The sequence below is a fragment of the Synchiropus splendidus genome, chromosome 1, assembly GCF_027744825.2.
Source record: "Synchiropus splendidus isolate RoL2022-P1 chromosome 1, RoL_Sspl_1.0, whole genome shotgun sequence".
NCBI classification, from domain to species: domain Eukaryota; kingdom Metazoa; phylum Chordata; class Actinopteri; order Syngnathiformes; family Callionymidae; genus Synchiropus; species Synchiropus splendidus.
The window spans coordinates 14,691,903-14,708,862 of record NC_071334.1 but is presented as its reverse complement, the minus strand read 5'-3'; the positions used below and the strand labels follow the sequence as shown (position 1 = coordinate 14,708,862).

Here is a 16,960-nt window from a genome sequence, read left to right as displayed (position 1 = left end):
GTAGCTCGTTTTGAATCCCTCCATACTCAAACCCAAATGTATTTATATTACAGTACTAATATTAAACAGAATGAGGACACACTTTGAAGTTGTGAAACTCCTTTCTCCCTCACATGCATGAATCATTTAAAATTGGCTACTCGAGAACAGCACAACTTCATGTTGACGTCATGTTCTCTTGCGTTGATCTATGCCCCTAATACGAGATTGAAAGACAGTGTATGGACTTATGATGCTTCAATACCAACACTTTTGTGTGCAAATATCATATTCATTTCCACAAATAATCAACCAAATATCTATTTTTGGTGAATACAAAATGTTTTTGGAGACAGTCACACTCCACTTGCATATTTTTTTATTCACCAGATGGACAACCTTCCTGTCACATTGTGTTTGCTGTCACAATAATGGCTTTTATTTTCCATCTGCAATATATCCTTCAACATTAACCACATCTCTCCGTGCAAAACAGTTGACAAAGATCATTTTACCGGCATGGGTTACACAACAGCTGGCGTGCGAGGAAAATATATAGATTTGCATAAAAAGTGCACCAATTCACCTATCTCAAATATAAAATTGAAAAAATAAATGATGACATTTAGAAAACCCATGAAAAAACCCTTATTAGTGTTGCAAAACTGTTTCCTTTTTAACAAAGCATGAAGCAAAATGTCAGGTGCTGAAATTGATGCCATGATTCTAGCTTTTAGACAGACCCACTGCAATACAGTAGTGTTTTGGTTATTCAGATTGTCTACATAGTTATCAGTAAGAGTGAGTAGGCACCGTGGTGACACAGTAGCAGACATGCAGTGTTTCGCTCACTGAACATCTTTGTCGAGAGTCACGTGTTTAGGCACTTGTCATTGTTTACATTCTAAAACTAAAATTCACAATACAATGAACTAAAAACAGTTTTTAAAACACACAAAAATGCAAATTCCAATACGATTTGAACTGCAAAACTTGAATCCTGAGACGTGAAGTGTTTTTTTTTTTTTTACTATGGTGGCATAGTGCAAATATTGCCACCAGACCAGCGATAGAATCGACATCATGACTGTTCAGTACATTTAAAAATAGACTCAATACGAAAACAAGGAAATGCAGTAAAAGAAATTCTAAAAACCTCTGAAGAATTTTACTTGGAGGAGACATAAAACAATCATTGATATTGCTCACGGGTTTTGCAGTCCATAACTGTAACAGAATCTCGAGGAAACACTGTCTACGAATTTTACTTTTCATCTACTGAACAGAGGACGGCAGACTGTAATCACTTGTCGCTTTCTAGTCTTAACACTTCATCAGGCCACGCACACAACACCAGCACACATCATCACACATCAATATCAGACCTAGTGTGTTAGTAAGATAAATAACAACGACAAGGACATTTTCCATTCGATTCAATGGTGTAATCTCAACACTGATGTTTTTATGACGGTGGAGTTATGGTAAGTCACTTCCGTCATAGATCACCGGCTTCTCCATGGTAAGATGGTAGAAAACTTTCTTGGACACAAACCTGTTGGGGAAGGATGGAACGCATCACACACAGTTGACTTATTTATTTTCAGATTTGAACACACTGTTTGATCGTTGACTTAGATACTGACAATATTGAATATTGAGAAGCTTGTGCGAGTCTTACCGTGAGAAGGAGTTGTCGAAGATAAATTTGTAGATGCCTGGATTTCGGACTTTCAACTGGCCACGGATAGTCTCTTTATGAGAACTGCAGCGAGTGAGCGGAATCAGGACCTGAGTGCGGGGGGAGGGAGGGAAATGTAAATTTGAATAACCAGATGACGCCAGGTGACTTGTCAACACCGCAATCCACAAGGTTGAGTAATAAAATGGAAAGATGTGTTTGCCAAGTTATTTTTCTATCAGATGAACCAAATCCAAGTGCTGAGCGATCTGCTCTGGCATGCGTCAGATTCAGCCAATAAGACGACAGACTCTAAAACAAAACATTATCTTAGTGTTGGACAACATTCTAGATTGGAAAACCACTGGGAATGACACAAAATGACGAGACCAGAGATGAGTATATCAGAGATGGAGCTACAAAGAAAAAGGAGAATAATCAATGAGAATAACAGACACGGCAAAGAGGATTTAAAGAGGACCGCTCTGCCTATGCATGTAAAATCAATAAAAGAAACTTTGCAATGAAGAGACATTTCTAAATATTTGGGGTGGCATTGTGTTTTATTTGATTTGTATCTTTGTATTGCAGTTTATTTGTTTGACCTTCTATAAATGACACAGCCTATTTGTGTGCTCAAGAACCTACCTTCGACTGTTCTGCTGAAGAGTCAGCAGACTCCTGGTAGACCACACTGAAGGAAATGCTTTTGGGCTCTGAGGAAAACATCCAGCTGATGGTGGAGCCGCAGTCGTCCATGGCTACATTTACCACGCTGTAACTGCTGGATTTGATGAAGAGTTCACGGGAACTGTCCCCAAACTGTGCAAAATCCCGTACACTCAGTGGGACAGTCGCCCTGCGTCCACCAGATATACAGCAATGTTAACATTTACGACATATAACGTGAGACTGGACGACTCAACACTCACGTAATCTCTCCAGATTTGAGGAGGTTGGTCTCAGAATCTTGGACAGAGGAACAACTTTCTTCACTCTCATCCTGCGGACCGTCTCCAATCCCACTGTGACACGTAAACAGAGGCTCAGAATATAGTCAAGATATGAAGTAAACAGCAGATACTCAGTATACACCACACTAATCATAAATATGCTTATTGTGATGCTTAACTTTGCACGTCTAAAGAGCTGTTCAGTGAAAAAGGTTGTCAACTGCTGAGTTCAGGTAGTGCATCTGTGAGCAGGGATGTTCTGGTTTGCTCATAGTTTTTGTTGGAGCATGTGAATGTGGGACTAAGAGAGAAAAGACTGCGTGGTGTTTTAGTGTGGATTTTTTGCCAGAAACAAAGTAGGCTACATGTCAGATTTGGCTAAGCACGAGTGAGAAATATATACATATATCAATATACCTCTACTCTGGCTCAAGACTTTTTTCATGATGCTTCAATCAATGGAAACTGGGTCGAGTTGCTGTGGCTACAGACAATGAGTTGAAAATCAGGTGGAAGCTGATATAACATAAATCTCTTGAGGGGCCTAACAACTTAGGCCACAGGGAAAACACCAAGGTCATCTCTGGTGAGGATGACCTAAAAACTAAGTCTTCGCGTCTCAGTGACGGCATGTTATTGTGAGAGATTTGAGGTGAAATAATACAAAAAATGATATAAAGGTGCGGCTAAAAAGAAAAAAACAACGTCTGCTCACTAAGGACTCACATATCCAGCGATCCGGGCGTCGGTCTGTCTCCTTCAAACGAGCCACCTGTGGTTTGTGATGTGGCGTCGCTGTCATAGACTCCATTCACTTCCTCCTCAGTGATGATGTCATACGTGCCATCATCAGATCTGCTGCAGTCTGAAACTGCAAGGAATAAACTTTTAGAATTATTCAAAACAGACAGCGCAGAAATGTCAAGGTTGACTCTCGACTTTCATACATCAGCTCCTCGGGGTCATCGTGGCCAAGTCATTTTCATCCATCTCTGTAATGCACCAAATACAAGCCACGACCTACATGCCCTTCCAACAGTGTCCAGCTTGAGAGAGAAAACCATCCTCAGCAACTTCTTGTTTTTCTTCGTTACTATAGCCAGGACTGTAATAGTCTTTCAGATTCCTCATGAAGCTCAGAGTCAACATTGACACAAACGCAAGCAACGAATAAACTAATGTATTTGCACAAGTGTCAACAAACTTGAGTCACCCGTGACCTTGAAGTTGTGTGAGCTATAATGTAGGGTTTTCCAGCGTGCAATTCCTTACCAGGGACCTGAGGAGGGGGTTTATCAGGGGCAGGCTCCGGGGACTGCTGAAGACTGGCGTCAGAGAGAAAACTCTCAGACATGTCGGATGAACTCAGATCGGCCTCTGCCAATCTCTCCACCACTGCACTGTGTTGAGCGTAACAGTCCTTGCAGCATCGCTCTTTCTTTGCACTGCTGTTGAGGATGACATAGTTGCTGCAGCAGTTGTAGCAGAATATCCGGCCACAAAGCCTAAAAACGGAAAGATACAGCCATAAATATAAACAATAGGAATTCAAAAATGCTGTGCAATCCAACCTGCAGTGATGTCGGCGCATCCACCAGGAGAACTGACTCTGGCAGCCGAGACAGTGTGTGACGTCTTTGTCTACCAACCACCAGCGTTCCTCCGCTCGCAGCTTCTGCTCGAACTCCAGAGCATCTGACTTCTTCCAAAGTGTATCTTTGTCTCTGTTTTTGGTGGAAAATTAAAAGAATGGAGAGTTATTCATGGTTGTTCTATGACCGTATCAGTGAGTCAGTATGATCAGAACCACGGGACAGAGCAATGACTAAAGATTCAAATCACATTTAAAACCCACTGAAGCAACTCTGATGACATAAACATGCCACATTTTAATGTGCCCCTTATTTAAGACAACGAAAACATGCGCTGTTTCTGGCCACAGCTCACCCCAACATCACACAATTTATTGTTAACAGTAATCACTTTAGCTCAATCTTGTTTCACAGAACTGTGGGGTAACATCGCTGTATCAGAACAAGATAGGCGGCGTAGTGCCCATAAATGGGGTCAAATAAAAAAAGTAGTATCACGGTGCTGAAAGACAAACATAAAATATCATATGGGAACACAGGGTCCGAGCAGGGAATACATTAATCATGCATTCATGTGGTCTGCTTCAGGCCATTTTTATGCTCGTGTGTTACTTCATAATAGTCCTTCACTTTATCAAAGAACTATTTACTCGCCCTCATCCCGAACACTTAAGACTTTCTAAACTCAATATTTCACTTAATCATTTCACTACCCCACAATGTAGAGAAAAAAAATGTTCAAATGAAGTTTGCTCAGACAAGTGCTGTGCAGAACCCTCTACAAAGTATAAGAGCATTGACAGAAGTGTCAGGCCTCAGAAGAAAAAACTACATTCAAAGTAATTTGCCATGCTTGTGATGTCGCCCCCTCAGCTCCAGTGTTGGTGCTTGATACAAGCATTTAAGAATTCATATCCACATGACTGACATGCAGAAAGGTGTCAGTCACTTTGTCCAATTCAACACCAGAATAGAGCTGATATACAAGTTGAAATAAAGCATCCCTCAATGAGCATCAGCTTGGGCTTCCTTAAGACAGTGGGTCCTAACCTCCACTAAAATTGACGTTGCATTTACTTGAGACGAGAACTTCGCATTTCTTGTAGAAGAGAGAAGAAGAGGGGCAGTGTTGTGGAAAGTGTTGAACCTCTTCAACTGAATAAGTGCTAAAGGGCAGATGACAACAGGCAGCGTGTTGATGGAAAAACATCAGAATTTGGCCTGAACATGAGTTGGTCTGACATCCTAGAAGCAATGCATTCTAACACGTGTGAGTCAATCGATGTGGGAAAGTCAGTCGAGATAGCAGACATGCGTGTGCGCTAATAAAGACTATTCACACAAAACTATGACACTGGTGAGACAATGCTTTCAATACCTGTCATGACGACGCATCTTGGTACACAAACTCGACATTTACCTTATCAGCTCAATAAGCCGCTCCTCCAGGTAGCTCTTGGTCCTTTTAAGGTCATCAATTTCAGCTGCAAACTGCATGTGCTGGTCTGTTTTCTCAGTCTCAGTCGTGTTCAGTTTCTGCTTCAATTCCTCACAAAAACTTTGCAAAGCCAAGCCAGCGTCTTGAGCGCTGAGAAGAGAAACATAAACAGCAACTATAAAGCTTGTAAATAAGTGAGAGTCAATAACAAACCTGGTCAGAGCATCAGACAGGTGTTGAATTTCTGCCTCATTTTTGCGATTTCTTTCTTCTGTTTTTGTGATGTGGGCATCTTTTTCAGCATTTAGTTGCAGGTACTTCTCATTTTCTACCTTTAATCAAAAAGAATTCACACGTTGTAAGCAGAGATGAATGCAAGAGCAACATCGCTGAACATAGAATTTGAGCCATTAGTTTGGATTTGAAGAGTTTTTCTGAACTGCAGTCAAAGACAGCAGCAGTCAGTCTCATTAACCAGCACGGAAGAGAAAATAATAGCTGTTATATCAGTAAAAATGGAGCCCCCCGCCTGAAAGAAAAAAAAAACTTGCCAGTGTGTGATGTCAAATGAATCTATGAAGGATTTTAAATCAATGATAAGAGTATACCACTCTGAAGAAAGTACTTCTAACTGAGCACTCTCACAAACCTGTAATTCACACACTCTTGACGTCAAACTGGACACAGACTTCTGCTCGCCCTTCAGGTGCGTCTTCACCAAGTCAAGTGCATCAGTGACACTCTGAAAGGTACAACAATTTGAATTGACATACAAGACAAATCTGTTGGTTTGCTGGTGTGACTGGAGCTGTACCTTCATCTGGACCTGGTGTGACATGCTCTCCGAGCTCAATTGGAATTTAATGGCTGTCAAATCTTCCTTGTTTGAGTCTTTTATTTTTTGCATTTGGCTTTTTGTCTGGTCCAGTTCCTCTTGAAGCTCTTTGATGGTTTGTTTATGTCCCTCTGTTTTCGCCAGCTCATCTTTCAGTTTGCTGTTCTGCAGCTCAACTTCTTCTCTAAGATCTTTCAGTAGTTCAACTTCTTTTTCCAGTTCTTCGTTCCTCGCAGCGTCAGTGGCCCAGTGTGTACTTGCTTCTTCCTTTTCTGCATTGAGTTTGCAGATGGTCATCCCCAACTCCGCCATCTCAGTGTTTGCTCTGTGCACGACCTCCCGTGTCTCGCTGTTCTCAAGGGCCAGTCTGTTGTTTTCAGCCTTCAGGCTCATCGCTTCATCTTGAATGGCAGTTAAAGAGGCGGACATCTCAGCACGAGCAGCCAACTCTCTGTCCCGCTGTTCACACAGGGCTTCTTCTTTCTTTTTGAAATCCAGAAGCTCTGCTACATGTCTCTGGTTCTGTTCCTCAATCTGGACCTTAAGTTGCTCAGTCAGAGTCCTGAACTCATCCACTTGACCTTCAGTAACCTGTAGCTGTGCTTGAAATTTCAAATTTTCCTCCTCAGACCTCTTAGCGGCGACTCTGACGTCCAGGATTTCAGCTTGTAGTCTGGCCACTTCTTTCATGCTCATCTCCAGCTGATCCTGGACCACACTAAGTCTAGCAATCACTTCCTGGTTTTCTTTGGCTTGGACTGCACTTTTCTCCAGCTCAGACTTCTCAATGGCCATCTTTTCGCTGGTGACCACTTGAATCAATTCCGACTGTCTAGCACAAGCTGCTTCTGCTGCTTCCTTTGCCTCCTGAAGCTCCCTTTTCTTGGCCTCTAGGTCTTTAACCATGGACTGAACCTCCAGAAAATCCATCTCCTTCACCTTTAACTGGTCTTTTACTGCTTGAAGCTGCTCTTGAAGTTCGAGCTCATTTTTCTGGGCAGTTTCTAGTTTACACTCAAAATCCAGGATTTGTGTTTGAAGGTTCTTTAGGTTAGCCTGCACACGATTTAGGGCTTCCTTCACATTCTCTTGTTCCTCTTTCAGAGTGTGGTTCTCCTCCTCCAGCTGCTTGGCGGCAGCAGCTGACACCTCTGCAGCCATGTTCGCCCTGTGCAGGTCCTCATCGAGCCTGCAATTCTCCTCACGCAATCTCTTTTCCTTTTCATCCACAGTCACCATGGTGTCGTCCAGCTGTCCCCGTAGTTGTTTCTCAGACGCCCGTAAAGTTGCCAATTCATTTTCGAGAACTGCTCTGTTATCCTCCATCGCTTTCTTTAACTCGTCGTTTTTCTTCATTTTCTTTAAAAGTTTCTCATTGCTATGCATTAAACCAGTGCACTGCGTTTTACTGTCTTCTAATTTCAAGTCTTGCTCCTTAACTTGTCTTTCAAGCTGGGAAAGGGCAGCGGTCAGTGTCGCTTGCTCTAAGTTCAGGCTTTTGTTTTTGTCATTTAGCTGTTGAATTGTCTGTCTGCTGGTGGATAAGTCCACATCTCTCTGCTCAAGATGGCCCTTGACCACTTCAAGCTCCACTTCTAGAGTTTTTTTAATGTTGGCAAGTTTCCTCTGCATTTCATCTTCAAACTCTCCTGACTTTTGTTTGACCTCTTCCGTCTCTTTCTCTTTCTCCTCCATAGATCTTTGTAGCTCCTGCATCTGCTTAATAAGGTTTTGGACCTCATTTTCTTTCACATCCAGACTCTCCTGAAGTTTATGAAGAGCACTGCTTTGTTCCTGCAGTTGAACCTCAAATTCAGCTTTCTCAGCGGATGTCGCCTGAAATAACGTTTTGAGCTCTGTTTCAGAGCTTGTTCTCGCTGTCTCCTTCAGTTTTAGCTCTTCCTCTAACCTTTGTGCGTGTCTCACCATCTCATCCAACTTAGCTTCAGCCTCAATCTTCCCTTTTTCAGCCACCTTCAGTTGATCCAGGAGCTCATGCATCTTCTGCGCAGAATCAAAGAAGCTTGCTGTCTGCTGGTCCTTCTCGTTCAGAACTCCATCCAACTTGTCCAAGAGCTCAATGTTCTTCTTCTCAGCTGCAACCAGCTTTTCCTGGAGCGTATTTTGTTCCACCTCCCTGATTTCATCCTGAGTCCTCAGAGTATCCAGTTCTCTTATCAGCATCTCTTCTCTTCCCCGCAGAGAATCAAGTTCTTGATACACGCCTCGTTGCTCTTCTTGGGCAGCGAGGGACACTTCCAGCTGCCTCTGAAGCTCCACAACAACTCCTCTGGCCTCAGCAGCTTCCTCACCCAGCTGCTGGACCTTGTCAAGAAGCTCTCGCTGTTTCAGCTCAGACTGGTCCAATTCCAGACGGAGATCTTCAACAGTACCCACGTCCTCACTGCAGGCTGGCAAAGAGTCATTGAGATCATTCAGAAGCCCATGACCATAGTCAGGACTACAGGGGAACTCAGCTTGCTGCGTCATGAAAAAGAGAAAGCAAGTCATTCAAACAGTCGATGCATATTTAATACCCTCCCAACCAGTAAAAATGGTAACCTGGGAATAGCTGCTGGCCAAACTGTTGATGCTTGAGCTTCGGCTTGGCGGTTTCCACATGTGCCCAGGGGAATTGACACTTCCAATGGTTCGCCTTTTGAGAATGACATTGTGTTATATATTGATCATACAAAGACCGAAGCATGCATTTCTAGGACCACAGAGGAAAGAATAACAATAAGAATGAAAAGAGTTAGTTGCTGGTGTCCTGATATTGCCTGAAGTACATAAAAAAAAGAGTTTTTCCCTAAACCAAATTGCAGTGATATTGGCAAAGGTTAATGGAAACCTAGACACATAAATAATTCTGGCAAAATGACCTTCAGTAAGATATGATTTTACCTTGCGAAGGTGGGCCAGGCAGCATCGAGATCATAACCTCTGGAGGCCACATCAAACTGTACCTCATTAAGTTCATACAGGTGGTTGATGATATCGGCGTTAAGGTGGGTCTTCAGGAGGGGACTTCTTGAGTAATACCAGTCACTGCGATGAGAAATGAACAGAGCAATCCAAATGCATTTCAGCTCTCTGTTTGTTATTGAAGTCGGTGACAGTGAAATTTGTTTTTCAAATAAACCAAGGCCGCACCTTGTGACTCTCTGGTTCATTAGACACTGCTGCAGCGTGTCTGCTAGTCGTTGATGCACCAGTGAGTAACGAATGAAAGCTCTGCCCTTTCCCAGCGATGTCTTCAGCTACGAGGAGACACATTTGAAATCCATGGTACACTTTCCACAAATGAGTAGGCATTTTCAATCTTCATTTTGACTCAAATGAACATAGTGTAGAAAGAGGCCAACTATCAGTGCCTCTTCATTTCACTGAAATGAGGTGTAAATGTGAATTTAGAAAAAAATATATATACAAGTGGAAGTCATCAGTTCTCATCAAGCCATTAATGACATTTTGTTAAACGACTCTCACCTCAGAAATGGATTTTACAAAGCGAATTCCATCATTGGCTCCTTTGATTTTTGCCAGACAGTCTATGAAATAATCCCAGTAATCTTTTTTTGTGCCGAGGAAGGTGGTCTTCTCCTTTTGATCAAACTGAAATCCAGACAGTCGAGGGGCAACAAAACAATCAAATCATGCCATGAATCACAACTGACAGTATCACAGATAGTGTTTCCTACCTGAAGTAAATACTCAAGTTTGTAAGAGAACTTGTGAAGGTTTGAGCTGTCATCTGTGATTGGCTCCCCATTCTCCCTGTACTCCTTCGCTAACTCGCCGACAGCATCTGAAATTTTACATGTCTTCCTTCAAAAATGGCTAACATACACAGTTCCCACAGTTTATGACAACCATTTCTTGACATGATTCACTTTCCTTCAATTCAGTCAGAGACAACCAGACCTTCTTTTCTTACATTGGATGCATTCCCCGCCTGGTAGAATGTTATCTGAGACTTCACACTTTTACAAATCACTCTAAGCAGATAACAGCTGCTCTGAGGTTTGGAATGAAGGTACAGTCATTTGAAACTTCCCAGTTGGCCATGCATTATCAGGCTATCATCTTTTCATTTCATGACCCACATTACCGTTAAGATCTCTGATGATTCTTTGGAGTTGACTTTCGCCGACTGTATGTCCAGTAGCCATAATCTCATCTGGCATGTATATGTCAGAGAGTCACTTCAAACCTGCACAGTGTAGAAAACAAGAATCGACGTGGGTCAAATTGATACATTTTATGTGTAGCACACATCCCCAACAACGCATGCATACTGAACAGATAAAATGGTTGTAAACAACAATTGGCAAAACAAAGACTGCCACAATTCATTCGATCGCACAATTATTAGAGAGCTTTAAAAATATGTATTTTACATAAGCGCATTAATGTTGCGGGGGATTCCATGTACTTAAGTGGCAGAAGGTTCGCACTAGATGTCTATACTTGTTTTCTAATTATCATCAACATTTGCTTTACTTGGTGCATAATCGCGAAAATGTCCATATTTGACTTAACGTCAATGGGGATGGTATATAAATCAGATGGATAAACAATGAATTGGAGATTGACGGGAGAAACATTTCTTCTGTATAATGATAAGTGGGGAAACATATAAACCGGAAGTGTGTAGAGTGACGGATTGAGGGTAGCACCATAAACACCCCCGTGACCTCCTTACACGGAAAACATAACTAACATTTACCAGGTTTAAGATAATTACTACGCTTATGTTGTTATCGGCGTCGTTGCGTTTCATCGACTCAAAGGATTTTAAAACAAACGACTACTTCACTCTTGTCAAACGAATATCGAAAGGCTAAAAGCTAACTAGGTTAGTCACTTATTCGACTCATGAGAATATTAACATTACCAGTAATAGCATTAAAAACATAATACAAACGGATTCAGCGGTTATTAACGCACAATTTTCCCTCGTTCACTTGGATACCACTTTTGTTTTCCTATTGAGAAAAGCTACGGAGCTCTTCAAGTAAAACATACACGAAACAGGCGTGACATCGCTGTTACAAGACAGTATTAACGTAAAACCGTCGATATTCACAGTTTGAAAAGTAAAAAAAAGGCTTTTACATACTTTAGAGAATGTCAGTCAATCCCATAACAACACGGATCATTTCTGGTAACGCACAACGCCAAAACTTTGACTGACAGTTTTAGGAATCAACAGGAGAAACGTGTGAGGAATGCATTGACCAATTGAAATGGTGGAATGGGCGGTGCTTGGTAACTATGTTTGTCTGTCAGATAAACAGATGTGTCATGAGATGCAGACACGCTTAAATGTGTGACCCAATTCCCCCTGGTTCTTTGTTGATGAACGTGTGGTGAAATGACCAACTGTTTATTTCTTGTTTTTCAAAGTAATCTTACGTCATCCACCATGTCATATCTAATTTTACGAGTTCAAAGACACGCGACACATAAAGCAGTGTGAGGGCTAGACTGCGCAGACATCATTTGAACCTGCCAAGACCTCGCTTTTAATGTAGTTCTTGAAATAAATGCACAAAAAGTCCTTCCTTTGAGGCTCAGTAAGGTTCTGAATGATACATGTGGTTATTCTTTAAATAAATACAAACGATGAGCAACCACATTCACAAAATGTTTATTGGAAAAAAAAAACATTCTTAAATGAACAAAAACTCAACCTGACAATGTTAATATCACATAAAAACCAAACATTTTTTGGATATTAAAGGCACTTTTTGTGACCCAACTACTACTGTACCACTATTTTCAGAGTTTTCCGTAACTTTGTTTTGTATACAGAGTGCAGAGAAAATATATAACCTCATATTCAGAAAAAAATAAAATGAAAAAAATATATATACAATTTGCATATACATTTTCTTACAAACATGTTATCTAAAATATAGTGCAAGCCATCCAACTGTGTATCAAATAGAAATGAGAAACCAACTTTGTGAATGACACCTTGTAAAAGAAAATACTAACCTGATTTTTACAAAACTTGAGGAGACTCAAAGGGCCATCGCCGACTAAAGATGCATTGGTGATTTCTTTAGGGCGAAAGGTTTCAGGTTTTTATCTCAAGAACTGTAACAGTGCTTTGAAGTGGGATAATGAATAACACAATTTAAGTCGATTGGTAAGTGCAATTAAAACAGAACAGATTTTCAGTCATCTTTCATTATTGTACTCGAAGGCCAAGGCCAAAATATCGCGTCTGAGAAGAATACGAGCATTAATAGGTCGTTCTTTTTGTAACAACTTCAGCATTGTTGCAGCAAGAAGACGGCCTTTAATAAATTCACTGAACATTTGAAACGGTGCATCAACATCCTTTCTTCTCCACGTCCGTCTCAGGGACCACAGGCAAGATCAGATGTGAGATGCGACTCCAGAGTCCTCCAAATTTGTCATTGTCCATCTCATCGAATGATGTTTGGCTGCTGGAGCCCACTAGTCTCTCCTTCAAATAGTCCTGCACCAACTCCTCCACGTACATAAGCTCACCACTCACCTCATCCTGAGGTAACAGCACTGTAAACAGCAAGAAAACTCTCTTATACGCAGCGTTTTCATGGTCGCAGTATCGATAAAAGATGATGGTGGAGCCTGGTGGCAGCTCCTCCAGATTATGAATGACTGCTGCAAAAGTGTCTCCATCAAAGGCTTCCTGTAGTTGCCGGTCAATGTCCAGCTTCACCACATCACTCTGCTGTCCAGCTTTGCTGGAACCATTGATATGCAGGACCGAGCCATTAAGTGCAGAAGAGAATGTTGAAGCAAAACCTTTTGCAAGGCAGTGCAGAGTCTTCTCAGCTTTAACACCAGCAGTGAAGATGAGGCTGACCGGCTCATTGGGCTGAACATCTTTGAGGTGCTTCTCCAGGTGGATCTTGCTCCTCATCCACAAGTCAGTCCTCTGACTCACAAACTGTGCTTTCAGACGTGACAGTAAATTTGAAAACTGTTCCAGATAGATTTGGTTGGAGAAACTTGAAGCATTCCCTTTAGTCCTTTGCAGAGGGAAGGCCTTCCAAGCAAACACGGCTGCAGTCCCCAACAGCACCAGCAGAGCCAGGCGGCAAAAATACCACGGGAACCCTGAAATAACACATAAAAACATGGCTATTTCAGTCATGTTGCTGACTATGAATAGGCAGAGCTTATTTAAACAAACTGGAGAACAGACATGGAGGTTCCAAGTCCAAGTCAAACTCAGGCGGCATAGACACGTGAAAAGACAAAGAATGCTCAAAGAAAGGTCAAAGGGGAAGAAGAAAACAGCCAATGAGGGCCACGGATGAGGGAAATCAGCCCATGAGGAGGACTGATGTGAGTCGGGAGGACGATCAAGATAGGCACAGCCGTGGAACTTGCTCTGACGAAAAAGACATAAACAAATGAGTGGTCCGAACATACCTTTAGAGGAGTCTCCAGCACCCTGTGTTGTGGCCGTTGACTTCTTTTTGCCTGTCCCCAAAACATTCAAAATGAATCAAGTCGATAAGAAAACACATATTATGGTCACAATTAAAATACCTTGTTTTTCAAATTGAAGAGCTTCTTTTTGCGGTGAAATGTTTTGCACACGTTGTTTGACTGTGTAACCTTTCTCTGGAAATGTGCCGTGAATATGATGCTTTGTTCTGCTCAAATCTATAAAACCAGGGAAAACAATAATTGCAAATTAATTACAGGAAAGAAAAACATGCATAGTGATACAATACATATTGATATGCAGACTACAAAGACATACCAAAGGAAATCTTACATGTTACATTCAATATTAGAAAGGACATCCAAGTTAATACAATAAGACGAATCCAGCAAACTCATGGGCATTTCACACAGCAATGTGTTAAACTGATCACAGTGTGGTATATTCTCACATCTTCAAAAATCCAATCCTGGGGGAGCATAATTTTCTTCGGCCAACACCAATATTTCCCAATTGTTTTGTTTTAATATTATAGCTAAATCTCACTGAAAACATTACTGTTTTTTAAATGAATTATGCAAACCTACAAAATAACGGTGATACCGAATAGAACACAAAAAATTGCAAGTTTTAAAGCAAAATCAATAACAATACAAAACTAAGTGTTTCATATAAAATAAATACGTGTTATTCCCTTCTCAATGAACAGATCAAACCCACAATGTAAACGTCACTCATCACTTGTTAAATACCGGGATGTTGCCTTATAACCTGACAGACAGCTCCTCTCATCGACTACATGTCCAGGAAATGAGTATCTGGGTCCAGGTGCACTACTAGCTGCTGACAACAGTACACGGCTACTTGTACAAAAAAATGATTTCAGTCCAGTTAGTCTCTTGGTAGCGTTCAAATTTGGTCCAGTGATTTGAGGCTTCTTTTACAGCAAAGGCGAACTCCATGAGTGCACGTGTTGCAAACTGCAATTTGGTTGTCATGGAGTAATGACAATGAAAAGTATTGCCAAATGAGCACCACCGTCGCTGGCTGGATCACTGTCCAGTACTGCAGCAGATAGGCGGTCAATATGCCGGCCAATAAATTGATGCAGCCCTACCAAAAACTGATCTTGACATGGTAGAGTAAAAGAACTTTCCATAAAGTTCTTTTTTTTTGTTTCGGGGGGACTAAGCTATAAATTGGTGAGAACTTGTAATTTCTCCTTCTATTGAAGAAAGCCTGCCAAATGTGCAACAGTTTGCGTGGCAATTGCAACTTATGTTACACAAAACATTGTGACAGTATGACTAACTAATAATATTGTGAAACCTACCAGCACGAGATATTGGCTGCGTAACACCCACAGCGGCGCTCTTGGCTCTGATGTCCATTTCTTTCTTGTACTCCGCCATGCTGGTGACTTTGTAAGCCGAAGTATCTTGAACCTTTTGTGACCTGGTTGCAACTTTAGACTTTGTGACTGTTGCATTGGCTTTTTCTGATGATCGTACTAGAAAAAAAATAAAACAGCACAGATTTAAATAGTAAATCATTCCTGAATTGCTTGAGTAAAGGCAAACATACCACTTTTCTGTGCAGACCAATCTGTGTCGTTCTTTTCAGAAATTCCCATTTGATAGCGATCACCCATCGCAAAGGAGTGTAGTAACTTCGGCTCACCTGTACAAACACAAAAAAGGTAAACAACGTCTGCGAGCCTCAATTTGAGGATGAAAACTTTAAAATAGTTTGGTCATTATAATTGGGTCTTGGTTAAGGTTAGCCATTTGTTTTGGATGGTGAGGTTTTGGGTAAGTGACTGGGGAAAGCAGTATGGCAATAAGAGGTCCCCACAAGGGAAGAAATGCAAACATATGTGTGTACTCGAATATCTGAATGATCATCATCTTAAAAAAACTGGTGACCCACAGGTGAACGATTTGGAGCAGAAGTCAGAAATCTCTCATCTGTACACTTATTGAAAGCACTGAAACATACAACGAACCTTGAGGGATGCGTAAATCATTGGTGGCTTGAGACGAGTCCTGCTTAATATTCATCCCTTCCTCATTCAATTCATCAGTGTCCATGTCTGCGTGATCCCCGCTTCCATCAATTCTTCTGGTAGAGTTCCGTCTACTCTTTTTCTTTGGGGACCCTATTGAAAAAAATGTTGACGTTGTCCATCACAATATAGAAAAGTGAAACCAACTTCACTTGTGACTCACCATCATCCTCGGAATGATCTCCCATTTCACTGGAACCATTAACTGTCACGGCTGGAGACGTGTTCTCTGCCACCTTCTTGGTCCTCTTGATCGGAGCCCTTGGGCTGGCTTCAAACCGTATAACTAGAGGTAAACAGAAATATTAACTTCAAACAAGAGAAGAAAATTCCACATTAATACCTGATAACTCTAGTCCATTGTTCCCAGATCGCAACTGTAAAGATATAATCAATACACTTTTCCAATATACTGGCTCACGTCTTCTTGTACCTATGGATTTTAAAACGTGCTGTTCTATCTAATACATTTGAAAACACGTATGCAACGAACACACCATGTAGTTTTGTTCCGGAGAGGGACATTAGAGGACAATTTGTTTGTACTAAAATGAAGACTAATAATGCGACACTGACAGGCACCGCAGCTGCACAGCCCCGTATCGTGCGCTTGTCAAGGTGTGTGGTTGGAGCAGAACATGATTCTTTGTTCATATATTGTACATATATTTGGATTTCTGGTGAGAAGGAACCAGGACAACTTGGGACAATGTTGAATCCTGCGGCTTCGTTAGCTGCAGTAGCTCCTGTTAGCTCATTGAACAGAAAACAAACTACTCACCTTTTGCTGACTTCTGTCGTGCGGACCTTCTCAATGAGGGAGGTTCGACGTCCATTTATGATCTTTCCCCCAAATTATACTCATATGGCAAACACTTATAGCATGTTAACGATCATCGCATTGAGATTCGTCATACAAGCGTGAACCACCGCTTCCCGGAAGTGCGTCCCCCAGAATTTC

At 41.5% G+C, this 16,960-nt stretch overlaps 2 protein-coding genes across 3 annotated transcripts; both read right to left on the bottom strand.

Moving 5' to 3' along the window:
• Positions 1 to 341: 341 nt before the first annotated feature.
• On the bottom strand, positions 342 to 11,758 carry fyco1a (FYVE and coiled-coil domain autophagy adaptor 1a). The gene is made up of 18 exons (XM_053882578.1): positions 11,601 to 11,758; positions 10,590 to 10,691; positions 10,180 to 10,286; positions 9,968 to 10,093; positions 9,632 to 9,738; positions 9,383 to 9,526; positions 9,041 to 9,134; positions 6,458 to 8,959; positions 6,293 to 6,385; positions 5,857 to 5,975; positions 5,626 to 5,793; positions 4,185 to 4,337; positions 3,886 to 4,118; positions 3,340 to 3,484; positions 2,593 to 2,685; positions 2,309 to 2,519; positions 1,661 to 1,770; positions 342 to 1,534 (listed from the first exon to the last, which is right to left on the bottom strand). Exons 2-18 carry the CDS (start codon positions 10,663 to 10,665, stop codon positions 1,459 to 1,461), a joined length of 4,557 nt encoding a protein of 1,518 aa, XP_053738553.1. The 5' UTR covers positions 10,666 to 10,691; positions 11,601 to 11,758; the 3' UTR covers positions 342 to 1,458.
• Positions 11,759 to 12,115: 357 nt separating this feature from the next.
• Positions 12,116 to 16,937, bottom strand: LOC128771439 (torsin-1A-interacting protein 2-like). 2 transcript variants are annotated; one of them, XM_053886890.1, is made up of 8 exons: positions 16,781 to 16,937; positions 16,163 to 16,285; positions 15,940 to 16,092; positions 15,519 to 15,614; positions 15,268 to 15,444; positions 14,036 to 14,152; positions 13,916 to 13,966; positions 12,116 to 13,597 (listed from the first exon to the last, which is right to left on the bottom strand). In XM_053886890.1, the coding sequence occupies exons 1-8, from the start codon at positions 16,833 to 16,835 to the stop codon at positions 12,822 to 12,824; spliced, it is 1,548 nt and encodes a 515-aa protein (XP_053742865.1). In that variant the 5' UTR covers positions 16,836 to 16,937; the 3' UTR covers positions 12,116 to 12,821. The 2 variants fall into 2 exon arrangements, with proteins under 2 accessions (XP_053742865.1, XP_053742866.1); XM_053886891.1 differs by lacking the exon at positions 13,916 to 13,966.
• Positions 16,938 to 16,960: the final 23 nt, after the last annotated feature.

What these genes read in the sequence shown, in the direction of transcription:
- fyco1a (XM_053882578.1), bottom strand. Translation starts at nt 10,665, where the DNA reads ATGCCAGATGAGATTATGGCTACTGGACATACAGTCGGCGAAAGTCAA. An exon ending in CTGTCTGATGCTCTGACCAG is followed by an intron (nt 5,794 to 5,856) that starts GTTTGTTATTGA and finishes TTCTCTTCTCAG; the next exon opens with CGCTCAAGACGCTGGCTTGG. An exon ending in CTTCAGCAGAACAGTCGAAG is followed by an intron (nt 1,771 to 2,308) that starts GTAGGTTCTTGA and finishes CCCCGCACTCAG; the next exon opens with GTCCTGATTCCGCTCACTCG.
- LOC128771439 (XM_053886890.1), bottom strand. Translation starts at nt 16,835, where the DNA reads ATGGACGTCGAACCTCCCTCATTGAGAAGGTCCGCACGACAGAAGTCA. An exon ending in ACGACAGAAGTCAGCAAAAG is followed by an intron (nt 16,286 to 16,780) that starts GTGAGTAGTTTG and finishes GTTTACCTCTAG; the next exon opens with TTATACGGTTTGAAGCCAGC. An exon ending in TTGGTCTGCACAGAAAAGTG is followed by an intron (nt 15,445 to 15,518) that starts GTATGTTTGCCT and finishes TTTTTTTTCTAG; the next exon opens with TACGATCATCAGAAAAAGCC.